This window comes from Myotis daubentonii, chromosome 2 (genome assembly GCF_963259705.1).
Source record: "Myotis daubentonii chromosome 2, mMyoDau2.1, whole genome shotgun sequence".
NCBI lineage: Eukaryota > Metazoa > Chordata > Mammalia > Chiroptera > Vespertilionidae > Myotis > Myotis daubentonii.
In genome coordinates this window covers 36,269,126-36,290,346 of record NC_081841.1, presented here as the reverse complement: position 1 = coordinate 36,290,346, position 21,221 = coordinate 36,269,126, and the positions used below count along the sequence as shown (strand labels likewise).

At 41.0% G+C, this 21,221-nt stretch overlaps 1 protein-coding gene across 7 annotated transcripts in view; it reads left to right on the top strand.

The window, feature by feature from the left end:
• ITPR2 (inositol 1,4,5-trisphosphate receptor type 2) overlaps window positions 1-21,221 on the top strand; it is a 439,774-nt gene that overhangs the window by 85,436 nt on the left and 333,117 nt on the right. For 4 of the 7 annotated variants that reach the window (XM_059682414.1, XM_059682412.1, XM_059682413.1 and 1 more), the window contains exons 3-9: window positions 2,157-2,272; window positions 3,055-3,141; window positions 7,179-7,337; window positions 12,791-12,889; window positions 13,195-13,278; window positions 13,583-13,729; window positions 18,518-18,613. In XM_059682414.1, the coding sequence (XP_059538397.1) occupies window positions 2,157-2,272; window positions 3,055-3,141; window positions 7,179-7,337; window positions 12,791-12,889; window positions 13,195-13,278; window positions 13,583-13,729; window positions 18,518-18,613 (788 nt within the window). Of the gene's footprint in view, window positions 1-2,156; window positions 2,273-3,054; window positions 3,142-7,178; window positions 7,338-8,802; window positions 8,894-10,246; window positions 10,345-12,790; window positions 12,890-13,194; window positions 13,279-13,582; window positions 13,730-18,517; window positions 18,614-21,221 lie in introns of those variants that run through there. The other 3 variants (XM_059682415.1, XM_059682418.1, XM_059682417.1) reach the window with 3 other exon arrangements.

Sequence of the window (21,221 nt, the reverse complement as noted above, 5' to 3'; positions counted from 1 at the left end):
CTTTCACAGGGGTCGCCTAAGACCATCCTGCATATCAGATATTTACATTACGATTCATAACAGTAGCAACATTACAGTTATGAAGTAGCAACGAAAATAATTTTATGGTTGGGTCACAACATGAGGAACTGTATTTAAAGGGCCAGAAGGTTGAGAACCACTGCCTTAGAGCATTTGAACCCCTTTGGCAATGTGCTGAATTCCTATTGGTTCCTTGAAACCTGGCTTGTGTCTTCTCCTTTGGAAAAACTCTTTGGCCTTCCCTGGTGAAGTTGACCACATGCACCTTCATGCCCCACAGCACCTCTCCAGAGTTCCAGGGTGAAACTTGGACACGTGGTAGATGCCTGTCTTACCCACTAGACCAGGGGTGGGCAAACTTTTTAACTCAAGGGCCACAATGGGTCCTTAAACTGGACCGGAGGGCCGGAACAAAAGCATGGATGGAGTGTTTGTGTGAACTAATATAAATTCAAAGTAAACATCATTACATAAAAGGGTACGGTCTTTTTTTTTTTTTTTTTTAGTTTTATTCATTTCAAATGGGCCAGATCCGGCCCGCGGGCGTAGTTTGCCCATGGCTGCTGCAGACTGTGAGCTTTCCGAGGAGAGGATCTGAGTCTTAGCACCCAGCAGCACCACCTGGCTGGGATGCCTGGCTTGGCAGGATGTGTGGCTTCACTTCACAACAACTTCAGCCCCAACAATTGGGATCATGACACACTTTCTTAGCTAGCTCCCCAAAGATAACACTAATTAGGAGTGCTGCTGGGGTGGGGTAGAACTTAGGAAAAACATTTTCTCTGTCAAGGGAGCATTTCCTAACGAACTTGATTAGGAACTTGAAGTAATGGCAAACCCAGTTTTTCTCTTTTCTTCTCATACATGAAAGAGGTCAGAAGTGTAGACTGCAGATTAGAGTTCATTTTTACTTAAATAAGGTTTTGGGTTTTTGCGGCACTCACACAATGTAGATTTTGGTTACTTGCCTCATATAGGATAGTCAAGTAGTCTGCATTAAATCAGGAGCACTCATTTGGAGATACTGCTAAACAACCTCTATATTTGTGCTTAAAAATTTGTATAGTTTCTTTGTAGAGGCTAGTATATAGAAAATAATTTCTAGGGCTTATACGTTGCTGAGGAAAACAGTTCTTAGGTCTAGTTGTTTGGTTTTCACACACATGTGCCCAGTGGTGATTCTTGTGTCATATTGTATTTGTGATGGTCTCTCACCCTACTTTTAGCAGTTCAAAGGTGCCTGTTTTCTCCTACTTATACAAAATTTATACACTGATATCAATAATTTTTAAACTATGAAGTAATAATTACTTTTCTATAGCCTGTCTGTTTATGGGAGGTGGGGGTGTCAACCAACAGAATTTAGCCATTTCTTCTGAATTTAAAAAATTCCTTTAAAAGTTTACAATCATAATTTTTTTATCATGTATGCCATTATAATAACAAATAAGTGAGATTTGAAAAGATTTTTTTAAAAAAGGGAAAAAGTAGTTTTTGCCTTTTGACTTAGAGATATCACTAATGATGTCATTTCACTAGATATCCTATTCTGATATTAAGTGGGAGAGTTAGGACTATAATCTTGGTTTAGTTTGATTGTTTTTTTTCTCTCCCCCCTGCTATAACACACTATGTCTCAGATTTTCATATTCACCCAGGTATGTGGAAACTGGGGGAATGGGTGACTGAAATGTGGTGGTTGTGATTGTTTCTATTGTTTGCATCCCTTTGCTGTCAAAGATACATAAAATGAGTGATTGATTGTGCAGAGTCATATAAGGCAGTGAACATCACTAATGTCATTCTATTCAATTTGTGAGACCACATACCCCATTATTATAAACAGTGCTTCTAATATTATGGTTAACTTGGTTTGATTTCCTTATAAATTACTCCAGCTAAAGTACCCTTTAAGAAACTTAAAGTAATGAAGAAGTGGGTATTTTCACGGTCTAAAAAGTTATTTGAACAGGATGTAATAGAGGGAATTTAAGAGTTGGCTGAAGGATGGGCTAAATGACCTTTAAATATTCTTTACTCTCAGGATTCCAAGATTCCAGTGCTTAGGCTAATGGGAAAATGTAAGAAATGCTGATCTTCTCAGTTACATGATTTTGCTTGTTGTTTTGTCACAGACTGCCTCTTTAAGGTATGTCCTATGAATCGATATTCTGCCCAGAAACAATATTGGAAAGCTAAGCAAGCCAAACAAGGGAACCACACAGAGGCAGCCTTGCTGAAGAAATTACAGGTAAGAGCCAGTCTTCTATTTGTCTGGCTTAGGGTAGATCAGATAACAAAAAATCTGTTTCCTAGGCTCGTGATTTCACTCAATCCACAGAGATTTAGAAGAGTAGCAACACACTGAAACTTGAAGGGACTTTTAAGTTATAGGGTGTGACTCCTGATTTCCTGGTGTGTAGGTAATACATTCCTGCTGCTATTTTTTAGGGTGTGCCTGACAAATTCAGAGAGTCACATCAAACTGGAAACCAAGTCAGAATCTCTGTAGGAATAGCAGATCCAGTTATATTTTACTTGGCACAGTACTTTATTATTTTTTTCTGAAAGATTGGAAAAAGAAAGTCTGGTGTTTCTGATTTGGCTGAGTACAGATTTGATAAGACTTAATTTGTGTCATTAAAATTTCTGTTACTTTGAGCGTCGAAACTATATTTTGAGACTTTTGAAATTCTGGTTTCTACTGTCCTGGTTTCTCTAGCCATATTCCTCTGGAAGTAATTATAAGACCACAGAGCCTAGGGCTTTTCTGAAATTTCCAACATAAAAGCTTCCCAAGATATTTTTGGCCACATTTCAGCATCAAATTGAGAGAATCATCACACTGTATTATAATCATGTATTTAATGATTGCCACCCTACCCTAAGCACCAGGAGTAAAGCAACCAACCTGTTTTATTCATGGTTGCATCCTTTGTGCTCCTCGTTCCTAAAAAACCCCTTATTTCTTTGTCAGTTATTGCATTCTGTTTGCAGTGTTTTCACACTGAATATTTGATAATCATTTTATAGCATGCTGCAGAATTGGAACAAAAACAAAATGAATCAGAAAACAAGAAGCTGTTGGGAGAAATCGTGAAATACAGTAATGTTATCCAAGTAAGTGTCGATTTACTTTCCCTTAAAAGAGGTGAATATTTTATGGATAATTTGCATTTGTTGGAATACCAAATAGCATTAAAATTTTGGGGTGCAGTAGTTTGTTCTTTGGTGGTACTTAAAGATGACATGATATTTCCAGTTGACATTCAGCACACTATTCCAGGTGTTTAGTAATAAGTCTGCTATATACACATTAAGAAGTGAGCTTCTCTAGATGCATCCACAAGTTACTGTATCAAAAAGAAAAAGATGGGGAAACATGTAATAAAGGCATTAGGACATGTAATAAAATAGCCCTTTAGTATTAATGGGCTAACGTGTAACATAAGAACCTTTATCTTTTCATTTTGTACAGAGAGGAAAGTTTCAAATTGTACTTTTAGATGGGGATTGTCCTTGACTTGTTATTAAGAGAGCTTCTATTTCAATTAGTGTGCACACTGATTTATCTCAGCTGCATTCCTTTCTTGTGTTTCACTAGATTTATTAGCTTTTTACTTGGTTATTTGTTACTATATGCCCCACCTTGTTCCAAGAAGAATGTAAGGCATTTTCAGAAATACCACATAACGCAATAAAATAGAAATAAATAAGGCAACTGGGTCAAAGGGAAAATAATAGTTGAACAGATTAGTGAAGTCAGGGGTGAGGCATGTTTATAAAAACCAGGTTGTCAACGACAGCAAGGATGGACTGGAGAGTATTTGGCTAAGCGAAATAAGCCAGTCAGAGAAAGACAAATATTATATGATCTCACTTATATATGGAATCTAATGAACAAAATAAACTGAACAACAATATAGATCCAGAGACATGGAAACATGGAACAGACTGACAGATTTCAGAGGGAAGTGTTGGGGGAGGGGAAGAAATTAACCAAAGAACTTACATGCATATATGCGTAGCCCATGGACAGAGACAATAGTGCTGTGAAGGCGTGAGGTGGGGTGGGAGCCAGGTGGAGGGGAGGAAAAGGGGAAAACTGGGGACATCTATAATACTATCAATAATAAAAAACACATTAAAAAAAGGAACAAAACGCCAAAACCAGTTTGGCTCAGTGGATAGAGCGTCGCCCTGTGGACTGAAGGGTCCCGGGTTCGATTCCGGTCAAGGGCATGTACCTGGGTTGCGGGCACATCCCCAGTGGGAGATGTGCAGGAGGCAGCTGATCGATGTTTCTCCCTCATCGATGTTTCTAACTCTCTATCTCTCTCCTTTCCTCTCTGTAAAAAATCAATAAAATAGATTTTAAAAAAAAAAAAAAGGAACAAAACAAAAAACCCAGATTTCACATGGTGGATCCAAAAGAAGTGGGGTTGGCCCATGAGAGTTTTTATTGGTTTACTAGAGGCCCGATCCACAAAATTCGTGCAAGGGACTCGGCTCTCGCAGCCCTGGCTTCATCCAGAAGGATGTCCAGAAGGAAGTTCGGCTGTCCAGTCTAATTAGCATATTATACTTTTATTATTATAGATGATAAAACTAGTGCATGAAATTCGTGCACGGGTAGGGTCCCTAGTGGCTGCCAGCTGGGGCCTCCTTCCCCCAATTGCCGGGTGCCAGCTGGGGACTTCCTTCATTCCGCACTGCCCCCTGGTGGTCAGCGTACATCATAGTGAGCAGTTGAACTCCCAAGGGAATAATTTGCATATTAGGCTTTTATTATATAGGAATAGAGGCCTGGTGCACAAAAATTTGTGCACTCGGGGGGAGAGGGGGGTCCCTCAGTCCGGCCTGTGCCCTCTCGCAGTCTGGGACCCCTCGGGAGATAATGACCTGCTGGCTTAGGCCTGCTCCCCGGTGGCAGAGGGCAGGCCCAATCCCTAGGTGCAGCCCCTGGCTGGGCTCAGAGCAGGGCTGATTGGGGAGTTGGGGCACCGCCCCCTGTCACACACAGAGCAGGGCGGATCGGGAGGTTGCGATGCCACCTTCAGTCACGCTCAGGGTAGGGCTGATTAGGGGGTTGGGGCGCCGCACCCTGTGACACTCAGGGAAGGGCCGATGGGGAGGTTATGGCTCTACCCCGTCACACACACAGCAGGGCCCGTGGGGGGGGTGGTTGGGGCGCCACCCTCTATCACCCACAGAACAGGGCCGATCAGGGGGTTGGGGCGCCGCCACTCTTACACTCAGGGCAGGGCCTATGGGGAGGTTATGGCTCTACCCCGTCACACACAGAGCAGAGCCCGTGGGGCGGGGGGGGGGGGGGGGGTTGGGGCGCCGCACCCTGTCACACACAGAGCAGGACTGATCAGGGGGTTGGGGCACCTTCCCCTCTCACGAACAGAGCAGAGCGGATAGGGAGGTTGTGGCCCCGCACCCTGTCACACACAGAGCCGCAGGGCGATCAGGGGGTTTGGGCGCTGCTCCCTGTCACGCTGATCCCGGTGCCGGGAGGCCTTGCGGCTCCGCTGATCCCGGTGCTGGGAGGCATATTACCCTTTTACTATATAGGATAGAGGCCTGGGGCATGGGTGGGGGCCGGCTGGTTTGCCCTGAAGGGTGTCCTGGATCATGGTGGGGGTCCCCACTGGCGTGCCTGGCCAGTCTGGGTGAGGGACTGAGGGCTGTTTTCAGGCTGGTGGGTGACTGAAGCTCCCAACTGCTCCTTTTTTTCCTTTTTTTTTTTATTCTGGGCCATCTTTAGCTCTGAGGCTTGGCTGCAGCTCTTAGGCCTCCGCTGCTGAAAGCAGGTATCTCGTTTGTTTGGGTTCTATAATCGAAACACTGTTTCAACTCCAGCTCTGAGATCCCGGCGGGCTGAAAGCAGGTTTCTGGGGTTTTGTTTAGCTTCTATATTTGTAACAATGTTTCAAACTGCAAGCTCAGAGGCCGGCAGTGGCAGGTGGGGAATGTTGGAGTCCTCCGTCACTGAAGCAAGCAAGCCTCATGTTCGCTTCAAGCTGCCTGGCTGCTGGCCGCCATCTTGACTGGCAGTTAATTTGCATATCGCCCTGATTAGCCAATGGGAAGGGTAGCAGATGTATGGCTAATTACCATGTTTCTCTTTTATTAGATAGGATAAGAACCAAGGATATTATAATGAGTTTTTCAAAAAGCTGATTTCTTTTTTAAGAATTGCCTTTGCCCTGGCCAGTGTGGCTCAGTTGGTGGAGCATCATCCCATGCACGAAAAGGTCGCCCGTTCAATTCCCAGTCAGAGCACATGCCTGGGTTGTGGGCTTAATCTCCAATAGGGGGCAAGCAGGAGGCAGCTGATCTTCTTTCCTTCCTTCCTTCCTTCCTTCCTTCCTTCCTTCCTTCCTCCCTCCCTCCCTCCCTCCCTCCCTCCCTCTCTCTCCCCTCCTCTTTCTCTAAAATTAACAAAAAAACCTCACCAAAACAAAAAAAGAATTGCTCTTTATTTTGAGATATTTCCTTCTTATTATGTATTTAAATAGCATTCATTTTTGAAACGATCATAATAATAGAGAGGAAGGTTATTTGTTTTAGTCTTCCTACTCAGTAAAATAATGTTTTGGAAAAATTTTGTTCATGCTATGCAAAAAAAATCCAAGAAACGGCGCTTCTATACTCATCTGAGAAGGGGTGGCTCAGCATCCGTAGAAGTTGTGCAGCCCGTGTAGACTGCGCCGTCTGCCTCCTGACAGAGAAAGGATTGGGGGTGTCTGTTGGCAGGGATGGTTATTCATACTAAGTGGGTCTGTACATTATTTTAGTTTTGTGGTTTTTCTTTAGAGTGGTCTGTTTTTGTGGCTGCGCGGGAATGTGGTTTGGGGGAACTTCCAGGTCCCTTTGGAAAGCCTGGTTTTATTTTATTATTTATAATGAGATGAAAATCAGTCAGAGGTGTTTCCTGGTTTTCCTCATGTGCCCACTTCATTATGAATCAGAAGTGGGGGTGGCGGTGAGGAGGAACCCAAAGAAGTCAAGTTGGAAAGCTGGTGAGTTTGGAGTTTTTGTTTAATGGGTACCTTGTTATGTGGGTACATGGTATGTGCATGAATGTATACATGTATTTAACAGAGGAGATTCCAGAATAAGGGATAACCCATGTCTTTTCCCTACAGCTACTGCATATAAAGAGCAACAAGTACCTGACTGTCAACAAGAGGTTACCTGCTCTGCTGGAGAAGAATGCCATGCGCGTGTCCTTGGACGCTGCAGGAAATGAAGGGTCTTGGTTTTACATCCATCCCTTCTGGAAGCTGAGAAGCGAGGGGGACAATGTAAGTACATATAAAATTCAGAGAATAACAGTGCATTCATAAAGACAATCCTTAATGAGAGAACCCATAAAGTAACAAGGAATTAGAGTTCTCAGTCTTCACCTATTATTTTATATTCCTATCTTTAATAGGTTAAAAGCACTTATTTGTCATACAAACTATGCTCAGGAATTTTAAAAGGACAAAGTTTAAATTAATATAATATCACCTTCCAACTCAAATTTGTGTCAGGGAACTTAAGTAACCTTAATGTTGGCTGTGCTTTAGAAGAGAGAGGTGGGGTTTGCGTTTCTGCCTAATCAGGAGGGAGCCTGGCTGTAAGGAAGCAGAACTCTGCCTAGCACATCATGTCTGCTCCTCTGAATGAATAGAGTAGCACAGTGAACCATGCTGGTATTTTGTTCACTGGCTCTATGGTCTACTGTCTACAGTCTATACATCTTAATAGATGTGTAATGTATGAGGAGCTATAGGTTGGCCCTTGCTCGTGGATGGCATTGAACCTACGTTGTGGAACATGTGCATATTGTTTCCTGTAAATGTTGGCAGTTGCTAAATTTTGTGCTGGTTTATGAAGTAGAGAAAATAAAAATTACACGAAATGGTTCAGTGCTTCTCAACCTTCCTAATGCCGGGACCCTTTAATACAGTTCCTCATGTTGTGGTGACTTCCAACCATAAAATTATTTTCGTTGCTACTTCATAACTGTAATTGTGCTACTGTTATGAAACGTAATGTAAATATCTGATATGCAGGATGTATTTTCAGGGGTTGCGACCCACAGGTTGAGAACCGCTGAATTAGACCGACAGTAAGATGTTTTATGTGTAATAAAGCAGCAGATGATAGTCCTTAGCACATAGGAGTTGCTCAAAATATGCTGATTGATAGTCAATACTGAATAAGTTTCCTAAATAGAATACCCCACAAATATTGGGTCAGGTGATTAAGAAAAAATCGTTGAGATAAAAAAAAAACACCACACATTATAAGTTCAGAACAATATAAATGTGTAATTATCCTGATAGTTTTCTCAATTATATTTTAAATGTGTTGGATAGTTCTTGTCTTAGAAATGTCTTCTTTTATAACGAATCTATTTTCCAGTGAATTTTGAAGTACAAAGTCTATTCCACAGGATGCAAGCTTCATGGTTTAATTTGTTAATAAATTATCTGGTGATGCCCTCCTAGGTAAGGTTCGGGTGCAGCATGGCATGCAGGGATGTAATGCACTTTAAGTCTTGTGTTGATTCCTCAAGAAACAAGTCTTACCTTTTTTTTTTCTTCTTTTGGCATCAAGTGATGTGTGCTGTGAGCATGATACATATATTTTACTTTGAATAGGTAGTTAATTACAATCAACTCTCAATTATTCAGGGGCTGATTATGTTTATGAACAACCTATTCCCTTCCTTGTTTTGCTTGTTCCCCTCTCCAGCCCCGCACTGAGTAGTGTCCCTGTCTTTAGGAGGCCCATGAAAATTAAATGTCAAAACAGACAAAACATGAGCTCAAGCTCTGAAGGAATGCGATGAAATGATTGGATATACCAGGTGATTAGACTAGCTGTAGATTTTAAAAATGCATTCTATACTGTTTATTTATTTATTCCATCTGTTCTTTCTCTGCTTCCAAATGCCTTTAAGGGGCCAACAGAGAGTTGAATGTAATGAACTATTTAGAATAATTAGTTGTATTGCGGAAATAAAAACAAGCCACCACCCAAACACTAGGTCTTGGTTAAAATGGACATTGTAATTGTTCGGTGCCGTAGAAATCCTTTTGTATAGATGTGCTCCGTAAAGCATGGCTAAAACAACCTCCCGCATTGCTGTCTGCTGAAATGGCTCACTGTTGTTGCTCACCACCATGTAGCTTTTGTGTGTGATGGAGGATGCTGTGAAAGCATAAGCACAAACCACAACCCTGCATTTGCCACATAAATAGTTGTACTATAATGCTCATTTTCTTCCCTAGGAATAGGCAGCATTTTTTCTAAAATATTAAGTCTACAGTATTTTATTGGAGGCAAATGCATATACTGTCACTTCACAACAAATGGTTTAGTATTTACTGATTTTTTAAAAAATTCATATTAAACTTAGAAGAGGCAATTGCAAGGTTCAAAGGATCTTTAAAATTATATTTTACTATTTAGCAATTAATTTTAGGTTATAAGTATCCAACAAGATGTTTGGTTACTGAAATGAAATGCAAGAATGAGGCTGGGGAGAAAAATGCTTCTATCTTCAAAAAGCAGTGGTTTCTGTACCTTTGTCATATGTCTAAAGAATTATGGGATAGTTTTTGGGGAAAATAGATTCATGGATTCCTCAACTTCCAGCCGTGTAGAAGCCCTTGCTTGCTGTTGAGTAGCTACAAAGTCCCTGGGGGCAGCCTTGAGCAGAGTACATAAATATTTTATTTTCATTCATCTTCCCATGATTGAATAGTCGTTTTTTTCATTTTCAACTTTGATCTAAGAAGACATTAGTTCTTTACCATGATGGCAGATTTTAAAAGTGAGAAAAGGATAGGCCTCTTTCAATCAAGAGAAAAATTCAACTCTTAGGGAAAGACTCTTCATATAGCAAGTAGATTTTGCTATTTTGTAAAACCGGACGCCTTGGATTTATAGCAAAGGCAGGACTAAGACTGATGCTTTTGCTTTCTACTGCAAGGTTCTTTCCCCCATACCAGGTGCCACTTCAAAAGAAGGGTAGCTGCTAATGGCATTAGAATATTCTTAAAATTCAGTAAGATCCCAGCTTGAATCTCACCTGGCTGGTACATAGAATCAATATAAGTGCTTTTGGAATTGAAAATGTTTAGATGTTTGTGCACTGGAGCTAATGTGATGTGGCAGAAAATGACTTTATCCTCAAGTTCTCTGTTCAATAGATAGCTTCTCAGAAGGCAGCTGACTTGGTCAGTGGATCAGGCCCCAGGCTGCACTCTTCTGAGAATCTCACCAAGGTTTATATTTACCAAGTTATCTAAGTAGGTGTGTATTCTTTGAAAATAGGAACTATTTCTTACCCTCTTTTGTATTCTTCCATTCACCTCTTACTGTTCCTTTTATTTCTTGTGATTGGCATACTGCTTATTTCATTGAAATTCTTATTCAGCTTGGTTAGTCAAAGTAATCATCAGGAACTTGACCTGGAAATCAATGAATTAATGTTAGATTCTCCTCGTGAATACTGTTCTTATGAAACCTTAGAATTTGCAGCATTTTGGTTATGTGGTTGGTCTCTTAAAAATATATAAGTTGTGCCAGGCTGAGGTAGCTCAGTGGTTGAGTGTCAACCTATGAACCAGGAGGTCACAGTTCAATTCCTGGTCCTGGCATATGCCTGGGTTGTGGGTTCTATCCCCGCTCACGAGGAGGCAGTTGATCAATGATTCTCTCTCATCACTGATGTTTCTATCTCTTGATCCCTCTCCCTTCCTCTCTGAAATCAATAAAAATATATTTAAAAATATATAAGTCACTATGGGTGTTATTTTAAAGTACATATAACATATGGATTGGCTCAAAGCTTACAAACAACTATAGTAAAATAGTAAGACTTAGAGCAGTGAATATTGGTGCAGCCAAAAGCATTCTTTCATTTGGAAGAACATAGCTAAACTGTAGAATTACATTTAGCAACTTATTGACTGATATTTACTTTGGTTCAGATAAGAATGACAGAGTAAACCAGACCCAACGTTCTTTAAGAAATTGGAAAACCAGGTGCAGCTCTGCGAGGCTGTGGAGTCAGCCCCACTGTTTATAGTAAGGAGGACTGCTCGGCCTTGCAGGTGGCCGAGACTTAGAGCTGCCTTGGGGTCATGTGCAATAACAAGTTGTGGTGTCTTTTTTTTTTCTTTTTTGAGGATGTTGGGAATATGTTTATGTCATGTTGACTTTTGTATGTTCTTGTTTATATTTAATTTTAAGAAATACCAATTCATGGTTCAAAATAGAAAATACTATAAAGATCTATTGTGAAACATCTTCTAGCCTTTTTACCATCACCCCAATTCCCACCCCTCTTCCAGTTAACCACTAGAAGGGTTTCTTATGCATATACTTTTACTCCTTTCCCTTCCTCCTTTGTTTACACAAAAATAACCCAGCTCTGCCCCCTTTACCTCTCCCTCAGCACTGTTTCTTGTTGATCTCTCCTTGTCTATACACAGAGAGTTTCTATGATGGGTCTGTGTGTCACATCATCTGAATGATGATGACTTGAAAGGAAGGTTGATGTTTAGAAGCTATTTCTGCAAACCAGACTTCTCTGTCATATTTGAATCTCCAGATATGTGACCACAGTACCATGTGTGAATGTGGATTCCTCTATATAATCTATAAAAGGTTAATTTACATGAAAATGAAAAATTACATTTCTTAATATCTTGGTCTAGGCTAGGGTATGGGCAGAAGTTCTGTTTATTGTTGTCAAAGTCCTAACTTGTTTGTCAGTTGTCTGTCAAATGAGTTTCTTCTAATATTCAGTTGTGAAATATGCACAGGGAAGGTATTTGTTTTCATTTCCCAGATGGTGAGAAATTCTATAAATGGCAGTGTAGGTACTTCAGTAATAAGTCTTTAATGGAACTTAATCACAAAAGCAACTTCCCTATCTATAAAATTAAACTGTTCATTATTATCACTAAGAATGCATAACTTAATTTCCCCACATTTGGAGTTATAAATAAAAGTACTTGAAGATAAAGCAGGTAATGATATCATAAATAAAAAAATCAACTTAGACTTACTTCTGTAGAGCATTTTTCACATAACCAATTTTAATTTTAATTTAAAATCGAACACCAGGATTAAGGAGCACTACTAGTTTGATATGTTTAAGGTAAAATTGAAGGAGATGCCTAAACCCCCAAACAGTAAACATAGTTCTACAAGGTCGTTCCTAATGCTGCATTTCCTGAATCCAGATGACATTAGAATGTTTAATAAATTTCTGAGATGATAGGTAGGGTCAAATTTAACAGGTCTGTTTTTGATTCCAGAGATAATACAAATGTATATCATTACCTACTTCTAATTGAAGTGGTTCTACTATTTAGGCGGATTGGTTTTTGAGGCAGTTGTATTCACTATCTCTATCTTCTGTGCTCATAGCGTTAAGACCTCATGGGGAGGAATAATGACCTGTTATCGATGTTAAGAAAGCTCTCACTGAAAGGGGAGACTAATGAGAAAAGAATCTACAGTAGCTTTATGAATTCAGGTTGATGGGCACTATGGGACATGATTATCTGATCATTTATCAGAAGAATTTTACCTGAAAGAGAAAAAGAATTGAACTGAAGTTTGTTCGGAGGATAAACAGGCCAGGTGTTAAGTCAACAAGGAGGACTTTCATGGAGTTATTTTTAGCTTCCAATATAGACCAAAGAGCCAGACAGCGACTGAATGGCAACTTCTTTCTGATTCCTAGATTGTTGTTGGCGATAAAGTTGTTCTGATGCCCGTGAACGCAGGACAGCCACTGCATGCGAGCAACATCGAGCTTCTCGATAACCCAGGGTGCAAAGAGGTACGTTTGGGAGGAAAACAAGTAAATTCGTTCATTTTCTCATGAGAGAGAACAAAAGGCATATAGTTTCTTTCATTGTTTTCATAAACTTAAGTCTAGTGACACTGATGAATACTCCTAAGGTTCAAATAGATAATTATTAGTTATTGTATTGCTATTTTCAGATGGTCCTTTGGAGACATTTGTGTGGAAGTACCTACCTCATTGTCCAAAGTTGTCTTTTTTCACCTTTTGGTAGTTGAAGAAATAATTTCTGTTATAACGTGGAACTGTAGTGGTATAACCTGGCATTTCTTCATTAATAGGTGAATGCTGTTAATTGCAACACCAGCTGGAAAATCACTTTATTCATGAAATATAGTTCTTACCGAGAGGATGTGCTGAAAGGTGTAAGTATGTGCTGCACAGAACATTTGCTGGAAGAATCAAAGGTGGTTTTACTGAACTTCCAGATGCAAATCATGCGCATCCCCTGGTGTTCATCGTGTAGCGTGTGACTATAAAGCTATCAACCTAGAATGCGGCTGTATACTCACAAAAAGTGTTTCATTAGTTTCCTCTCCTGTATTTTGAAATGTAGAAATAATTGTTAAACACTAAGTAGATTGTCAAAATCAGAAAGGTACGCTTGCTCCTCAGGTCTTATGGTCAGCCTTCTCTTGGAAATACAGTTTCCTTGACTTGTTTTTCTAGGGTGACGTCGTTAGATTGTTTCATGCAGAACAAGAGAAATTTCTGACCTGTGATGAATATGAGAAAAAACAGCACATTTTTCTTCGTACAACCTTGCGTCAATCAGCCACTTCTGCTACTAGTTCTAAAGCACTCTGGGAAATAGAGGTGAGTGAAATATTATTTGGCTTTTAATAAATATTTACATCAACAAAACAAGATTCAGTAGGCTGATTGTTTTAGCGTCATAGGCTTCATTTATGATAGATGAATGAAACATTACTTTTTGTGAACTGACTTGCACTTCTTTATTCTGTGACCAATTTGATACATTACTATTTCCTTTACCTGTCTTCTCTGGGGCCTCTCCCTCTCTCCCTCTTGTTTAATATGGGCGTATATGTGATTTTGCTTTTAAAAAATCCATTGTGAAATGCATGTTGTCAACATTGATGAGACTGAAGGCTATGTGTCTCAACTGTCATTGGAGTTAAGATGGGGTGGGATGACTCACTTTAAGTGAACCTCAGACCTACCGTCACTGCAAAGAACAGCTAGTTCTTCAGGAATGCCATTTTTTTTTTCTAGTGGGATGAGGAGAGCCATAGTTAGGAATTCATTCAACCTTTGAAAAGTATCCTTTAAATGTCCCAATATGGTAGAGTAATTAGGAAAATGTAAGATACGGATTTTTCTTTACAGAACCTTTCGATACAGTGGAGGAGATAAGATATGCATAATTGCTTATAAACAAGCCAACATCTGATAAATTCCATCTTGACTTAATGCACATCCAGGCTTATACAGTGGATCTCAACCACCTTAAACCCATTACTCGCCCTTTTCAGCATATATTCTCTGATACTTCCTTTAATATCCTAAAATGAAACTCATAGGTAATATTATCTATATATTCTCATGATTAAAAATTAATAAAATGCCCCAAATTCTAATATGAAGGAGAAATAAAAGGAAAATACTTTATAATAAAATAATATGTACTTCAACATGCAAATACCTACTCTAGAAGATAGTGTATGTATACCTAACTTTGAAGGACACATGAAAGAAGTGTTAAACGCAGAGGATAAGACAGCATTCTATATGAGCACAGGAAAATGAAAGAGCAGAGGTGCATAATTAAACTCTTTAGTGCTTAACAGAAGAGACTTAATTGTACATGATTAAAAAAGAGGGAAATAACCATAATTGAAACAGGGACAATAAGGCAAATTACAGACTACTGAAACAGAGAAATGAAGCAGTATGATGTTTATGCAAATGAGCTGAGCCTTCATTATAAGTGTAACATCAAAATAATTCTCTAAGTTATGACATGGTTTGTAATAGAAATGAAATAGCACAAAGAACATATTGTCTATCTTGAAATCCACCACTTGTTGAGGCATCCTTTCAGTCTGTGGCATTCAGGAGAGACCATATCCCTCAGTGGGAGATAAGGAATTGAGAAGGTGTTGGGGAAAAGAGTCGTCACCCTGACAACTTCTCTCATCCTGGTAAGACTGAAAGATAAGTTACCTGAAAAGAAATTAATAATTAAAATATGTGTTTCCACACCATAACTTTCTTATCAGTTTGTGTGCTCTGAAAATTAAAAAAATAAAGGGATAGCAATAATGTGAGATATTATTTTAAAACTTTATTAATAAAATACAGTGATGAAAAGGCCACATAGTGACTTCCCTCTCCAGTGAGTTCCCCGCATTTCATGTACCTCTGCCTGTTTGATGTTTGGCTCTAAATTTGTTGAAAGGAGTTTTGAATCTTTTCAATATATTTGCTATTAGTTTTATAGCTTTGGCTGTAACTGTACCACTGCACTGAAATCCATTTCAACAAAATGCATTAGTTGGAAATGTTATAACCCGCTGAGCAGTCAGAAGGGAGAGAGCGAATAAATTATTCAATAATGTTGAGATGTCTTGAATTCATTTAAGCTTCTCTCTTCATAGTGTATTTCTCTTAAATTATTGGACTTCTCATATCACTTGATGTAAATGCTTTTTAGTATGATTATGTATCAACGTATTGCCCATTTATATTTGTGGCGGGTTCTTTCTGTAGGAGATTTGAAGGAGGTAGGCTGGGGCACGTTTCTCTGTTGTGTGGTGTATCGGTCAGGAAACCTGAGCATCAGGTGTTTCAAGAAAAGAGGTATTTCATATAGGAAATTAGGTTTCAGTGCTATTGGAAGGACTGGATGGGGAAAACGGGTTGGGAGCAGTAGTCTTTTTTTTTTTTTTAATATATATTTTATTGATTTTTTACAGAGAGGAAGGGAGAGGGATAGAGAGAAACATCCATGAGAGGGAAACATGGATCAGCTGCCTCCTGCACACCCCCTACTGGGGATGTGCCCGCAACCCAGGTAATACATGCCCTTGACCCGAATCGAACCTGGGACCCTTCAGTCCGCAGGCCGACGCTCTATCCACTGAGCCACACCGGTCAGGGCCGGGAGCAGTAGTCTCCCATGAGGATCTGGCAGTGCAGTAACCCGCTATGCCCCACCCTGAGCCTGGACAGGCTTCTCCTGCTGTGCTTTGGGAGTCCTCACCCACCCAGTGAGCCTGCACCCCGGCCTGTAGGAGCCTGCACCCCGGCCTGTAGGAGCCTGTACTCCTGCCTGTAGGAGCCTGCACCCCGGCCTTTTGGAGCCTGCACCCCGGCCTTTTGGAGCCTGCACCCCACTCTGTAGGAGCCTGCACCCCACCCTGTAGGAGCCTGCACCCCTGCCTGTAGGAGCCTGCACCCCGGCCTGTAGGAGCCTGCATCCCGGCCTGTAGGAGCCTGCACCCCTGCCTGTAGGAGCCTGCACCCCTGCCTGTAGGAGCCTGTACCCCACCCTGTAGGAGCCTGCACCCCTGCCTGTAGGAGCCTGCACCCCGGCCTGTAGGAGCCTGCACCCCTGCCTGTAGGAGCCTGCACCCCAGCCTTTAGGAGCCTGCACCCCTGCCTGTAGGAGCCTGCACCCCACCCTGTAGGAGCCTGCACCCCACCCTGTAGGGGCCTGCACCCCATCCTGTAGGGGCCTGTACTCCTGCCTATAGGAGCCTGCACCCCTGCCTGTAGGAGCCTGCACCCCTCCCTGCCTGTAGGAGCCTGCACCCCTCCCTGCCTGTAGGAGCCTTCACCAGGCAGCTGCCACCACCTTTCCTGGAGCCAAAAGAGGATCCTTTCTGTACTTTGCTCTCCTTTTCATTCTGATGAAATGTCTCCAGCACCCCACCAGCCAGGCTTCCAGCCCCTGTAATACAGCGAGGCATGGGAGGGTGAAGGTGGGATGGCCCTGTGTGTACACAGAATAGCTAACATGTGTGAACTGCAGGATGTATAATGTCTTGTCCACTGCCCATCAATGCCAAAAGCATTTCTCCCAAGTCACTGAGACAAACGAAGACATCTCCCTTTCTGTATCTCCAAATTGTTCCCTAGGGAGCTGTACTACCATTGCTAGACCTACTATAGTCTAGTTCTTAGTCTGGGATCAATGGTGATCTTCAAGTTATTTGTTAACCTCTAACATGTGTATATAAAATATGTTTGTGTACATAAGAAAACCAATAGATTGATCAGATTCTCAAAGGTATCTATGCCTCCCACAAGGGAGCAAGAATTCAGACATTGACAAGGTCTCAGATGCTGGTGTGATTAGCAAAGGATTTGTGGAAGAAGTTTGATTTGAAAACTGAGCCTTGTAGGATTGACTGGTTTCCGGCCATAGGAGGAATGATTTTAAAGACTTCATCCACTTGGAAGTATTTTCATGATTATTATCTCATTTGAGCTATTGGAGTAGGAGAAGACATAGAAGATGGAGTCTAGAAAAAGACATAATATATATACACATATATATTATATATGTATATTATATTATATATATTATATATATATATTATATACACATACAGAACTTGAGGCTGAGCAGGAGTTCAAGAGTAGTCAGTATTAATAAAAAGAAGCTAACCTGTTGAGGGAGATGATGAAAAGTACTCCTAGGCTCTGGAATGTCTTATGATATCTCCACAACAATCCTATGAATTAACCCCACTTTATATATGAAGACACAGGCTTGAAGATATTAAATTATTCACTGTAATCATACCATAGCAACTGGCTGGGCCGGGACTCAAACACAGGCATCTGCAGGCTGTAAAGCCTGAGTCTTGCTACTGCACCAAACCGGTCGTTACCGCCTGTTTCAGATCTTCTGCTTTTATTCTCAGTGAGCATAGTGGCTCAGCATTTGGGGCAAGGCCAGTTCCAAGGACAGGCATCAAAGGACATGGTGCTCGCCATAAGCACACATGGGAAGGGCCAAGGGTTACGTTAGTCCAGACCTCCAGGCCTGGGCATCTGGGGTTCTCTCTGCTTGGAATGAGCTCTTCCAATCTCTCTGCATGACTGTCTCATTCTTATCCTCTGGGTTTCGGCTCACACATCACCTCCTCATGCTGTGTGTCTTGTCATAGGCGGATGTCCATGCTGATTGTCATACCTAAAGCAGCCCCCCCTGGTTCCTCAAATCTTACTCATTGAAAGCTCTAGTCTTGTTCATTGCCGTGTCCCTGTGGTCTAGAAGACCACCTGGCACCTCGCAGGTTTTCCATACTGTTTGTTGAATGAATCCTTAAATACCAAATGGGGGGAACCCTACCATCTTTCCAGTTTGGCCTGGGAACATGTCTTCGGAGGGAAGCTGTATTTGCAGACATAAAGCATAGTATCATGCGTGTACAGTGAGTTCACTGTTATGTCCTTTGCTCATTTATGGGGACTTTTATTTTTCTGCCCTGTTGTCCTCTCACGAAAACACATTTTAGATTTGAGGAGTTAGCGTCAACAGGCGGGCGCCCCGTGTAAACTGTTGGCATTTGCTTGCCAGGTCCGTGAATATGTTTTAGCCATTATTGTCCCTGCTCTTTTTGTCTGTAGGTGGTTCATCACGACCCATGCCGTGGGGGTGCGGGACAATGGAACAGCTTGTTCAGATTTAAACACCTTGCAACCGGGAACTACTTGGCGGCAGAGGTGAGACCGATGGATGCAGTGCTATGGAATCTCTGATTCTGAAATAGAGAAATGGGCAGTTCGGTTTTCTAACGTACATTATAATTTGCAGGAGCAAGTCCCAATTAGGACATTATACACGTTTCATTACTGCCTATCGTGTTCTGGGTTGACTGATCCATTTTTCTTCAAATGTGAATATTAACTGAAGCCTTAAAATAATCTTTGTCTTAAAATTAAACAACATAGAATCAGAGGCATGGATACATGGAACAGACTGACATATGTCAGAGGGAAGGGGGTGGGGGGAACTGGATAAAAGATATGTTTTTAGGCAAAGAACATATATGCATAACCCATGGATGCAGATAACAGTGTGGTGATGGCCAGAGGGAGGGGGAATGGGGCCTGGGGCTGGCATGAGGTGAGTAAAGGGGGAACAATGGAGGACATCTGTAATAGTGTCAGCAATAAAAATATTAAACAGCAGCAGAACCCTGGGGGTTGGTTTACTGGAAGGTCACGTGGAATGGGGTATCTGATTTGCATATTCATGTGATTGGTCCTAAAATTTCCCATGGAGCTTCACTCTTTCAGAATGTCTGCATTGGAGAGGCGGTGAGCTCATTGTCGTATAGTCTGGGTAGTTTCAGGTTCATCTCCAGTGGCCACTGTTTCACTGTTGGGTGGCTTTCATTGTTGATACCACTGGAGAGGAAAGGGTTTTCTTCCTCAGACATAGAATTGTCCGAGAACTGTCAATAAATATGGTAAAAACATGTATGCTCTTTTCTTTATCCGCTAAAAGCATGTTGACAGTCAGATAGGTATGAAGGGTGGAGAGAAGTAAAGGCATAGATGTTTTAGAAATGATTTGGTTAAAATTTGGTTATCTAACTTGAAAATAATTTTGAAAATACTGTGTTTTTTTTAGATGTATGAAAAAATCCTTTTATTCTACTCTCCTCAACTCTCTTTCTGTTTTTCAACTTTGTTTCTTCTAGGATTTACAACCAGAATTTGGTCTTGGAGTTTTTGGTATTACTTATATAACTTTGGGGTTAGGATGTGAGGGAGGGTAAGGAAGTGGGGATGGAGAACTGATGAGAAAAAGGTGTGGGAAACAGGATGTTTCCATACACATCCTGATCCCCTGTCTAAACTGGCACCCACACCCATGGCCCTCTCCATCCTGTTAATCTGTGCTTATTACCATCTGATTTATTGTGCATTTTATATTATACATACCTATTTCTCTATCAGAATGTATGTTCTGTTAAGGCAGGGAATTTTCTTGACATCACCACTGTTTCCCCTGCACCTAGGACAGTGCCTAGAACTTATTTGATGAATATGTTTGGAATGAATGAAGGAGTGTAAAGAAGTTATTCAGCCTTCTATAATGGGAAGGAGAATTTAGGGATTTGTATCTGAGAAGCATTTGGAATCACATTTGGGAAAATTAATCTCTCTAAGCTTCAATATCCTCTGGTGAAAGGGGGATAATCACAATATTTATATAATAAGATTACTAAGAGAATTGAATGAGGTAGAGTGCTTGGCACAGTGAGTGTGTGGCTCAAGGTAAGCGGCATGATTCATTTTATCCTGTGATAAATAAGGATTCTTCTTATTTTATAAATAACTGACTCATTATTTATGAATCCCTTCAGCTGAATGAAATATAGCTTTGCAGTTTATGGGCTCCTTATATCAGAAATGTTTTGAAGTTTTTTTTTTCTTTTTTTCTTTTAGGATTCTATTGTTCATTTATTAAATTTTTCAATAAAAATTTTCTCCATAAAGTAGAAGAGTAGCTGAATTTATTTTTGGGAAATGGATATTTTTGGTCCTATTATAAATAGTATATTTTTTAAAATTTGTGTTTATTGTTGAAAATATTCCAGATGTCCCATTTGTTTGTTTGTTTTCCCATTGACCCCCTCAATCCTGAACTCGCCCCTCCCAGGCCTTTACCACTCAATTCTCCGCGTCCATGGGCTATGCACTTATGCATTTAAGTTCCCTGGTTAATCACTCCCACCTACCCCTCCACCCCTGCCTTCTCTCTGAAATTCATCAGTCTGTTCAATGCTTCTATGTCTCTGGATCTATTTTGTTCATCAGTTTATTCTGTTCATTAGATTCCACATGTGAGTGAGATCATGTGATACTTATCTTTCTCTGACTGGCTTATTTTGCTTAGCATAATAGGTAATCTCCAGGTCCATCCATGCTGTTGCAAATGGTAAGAGTTCTTTCTTTTTTACAGCTGCGTAGTATTCCATTGTGTAAATGTACCACTGCTTTTTTATCTACCCATCTACTGCTGTGCTGGGGTCCAACCCCAGCAGGTCCAGGGGTCCCCAAAGGTGTGGACGGAGTTGGCGAAGAAGGAAGGACACGGAGACAGCATCCAGTTGATCAGCAGCCTAGCCAGGATCTCTAGCCAGGATCTCCAGCCAAGTTCTGGTCTGGATCTCCAGCGAAGTTCTGGTTAGGATCTCCAGCCAGGTTCTGTGTCCATGTTCTCTTGCTAGGTTCTCTAGGTTCTCCAGTTTCTCCAGCCAGGTTCTGTAGCCAGATTCTAGTCAGGTTCTCTTGCCAATTTCTGTAGTCAGGTTCAGTC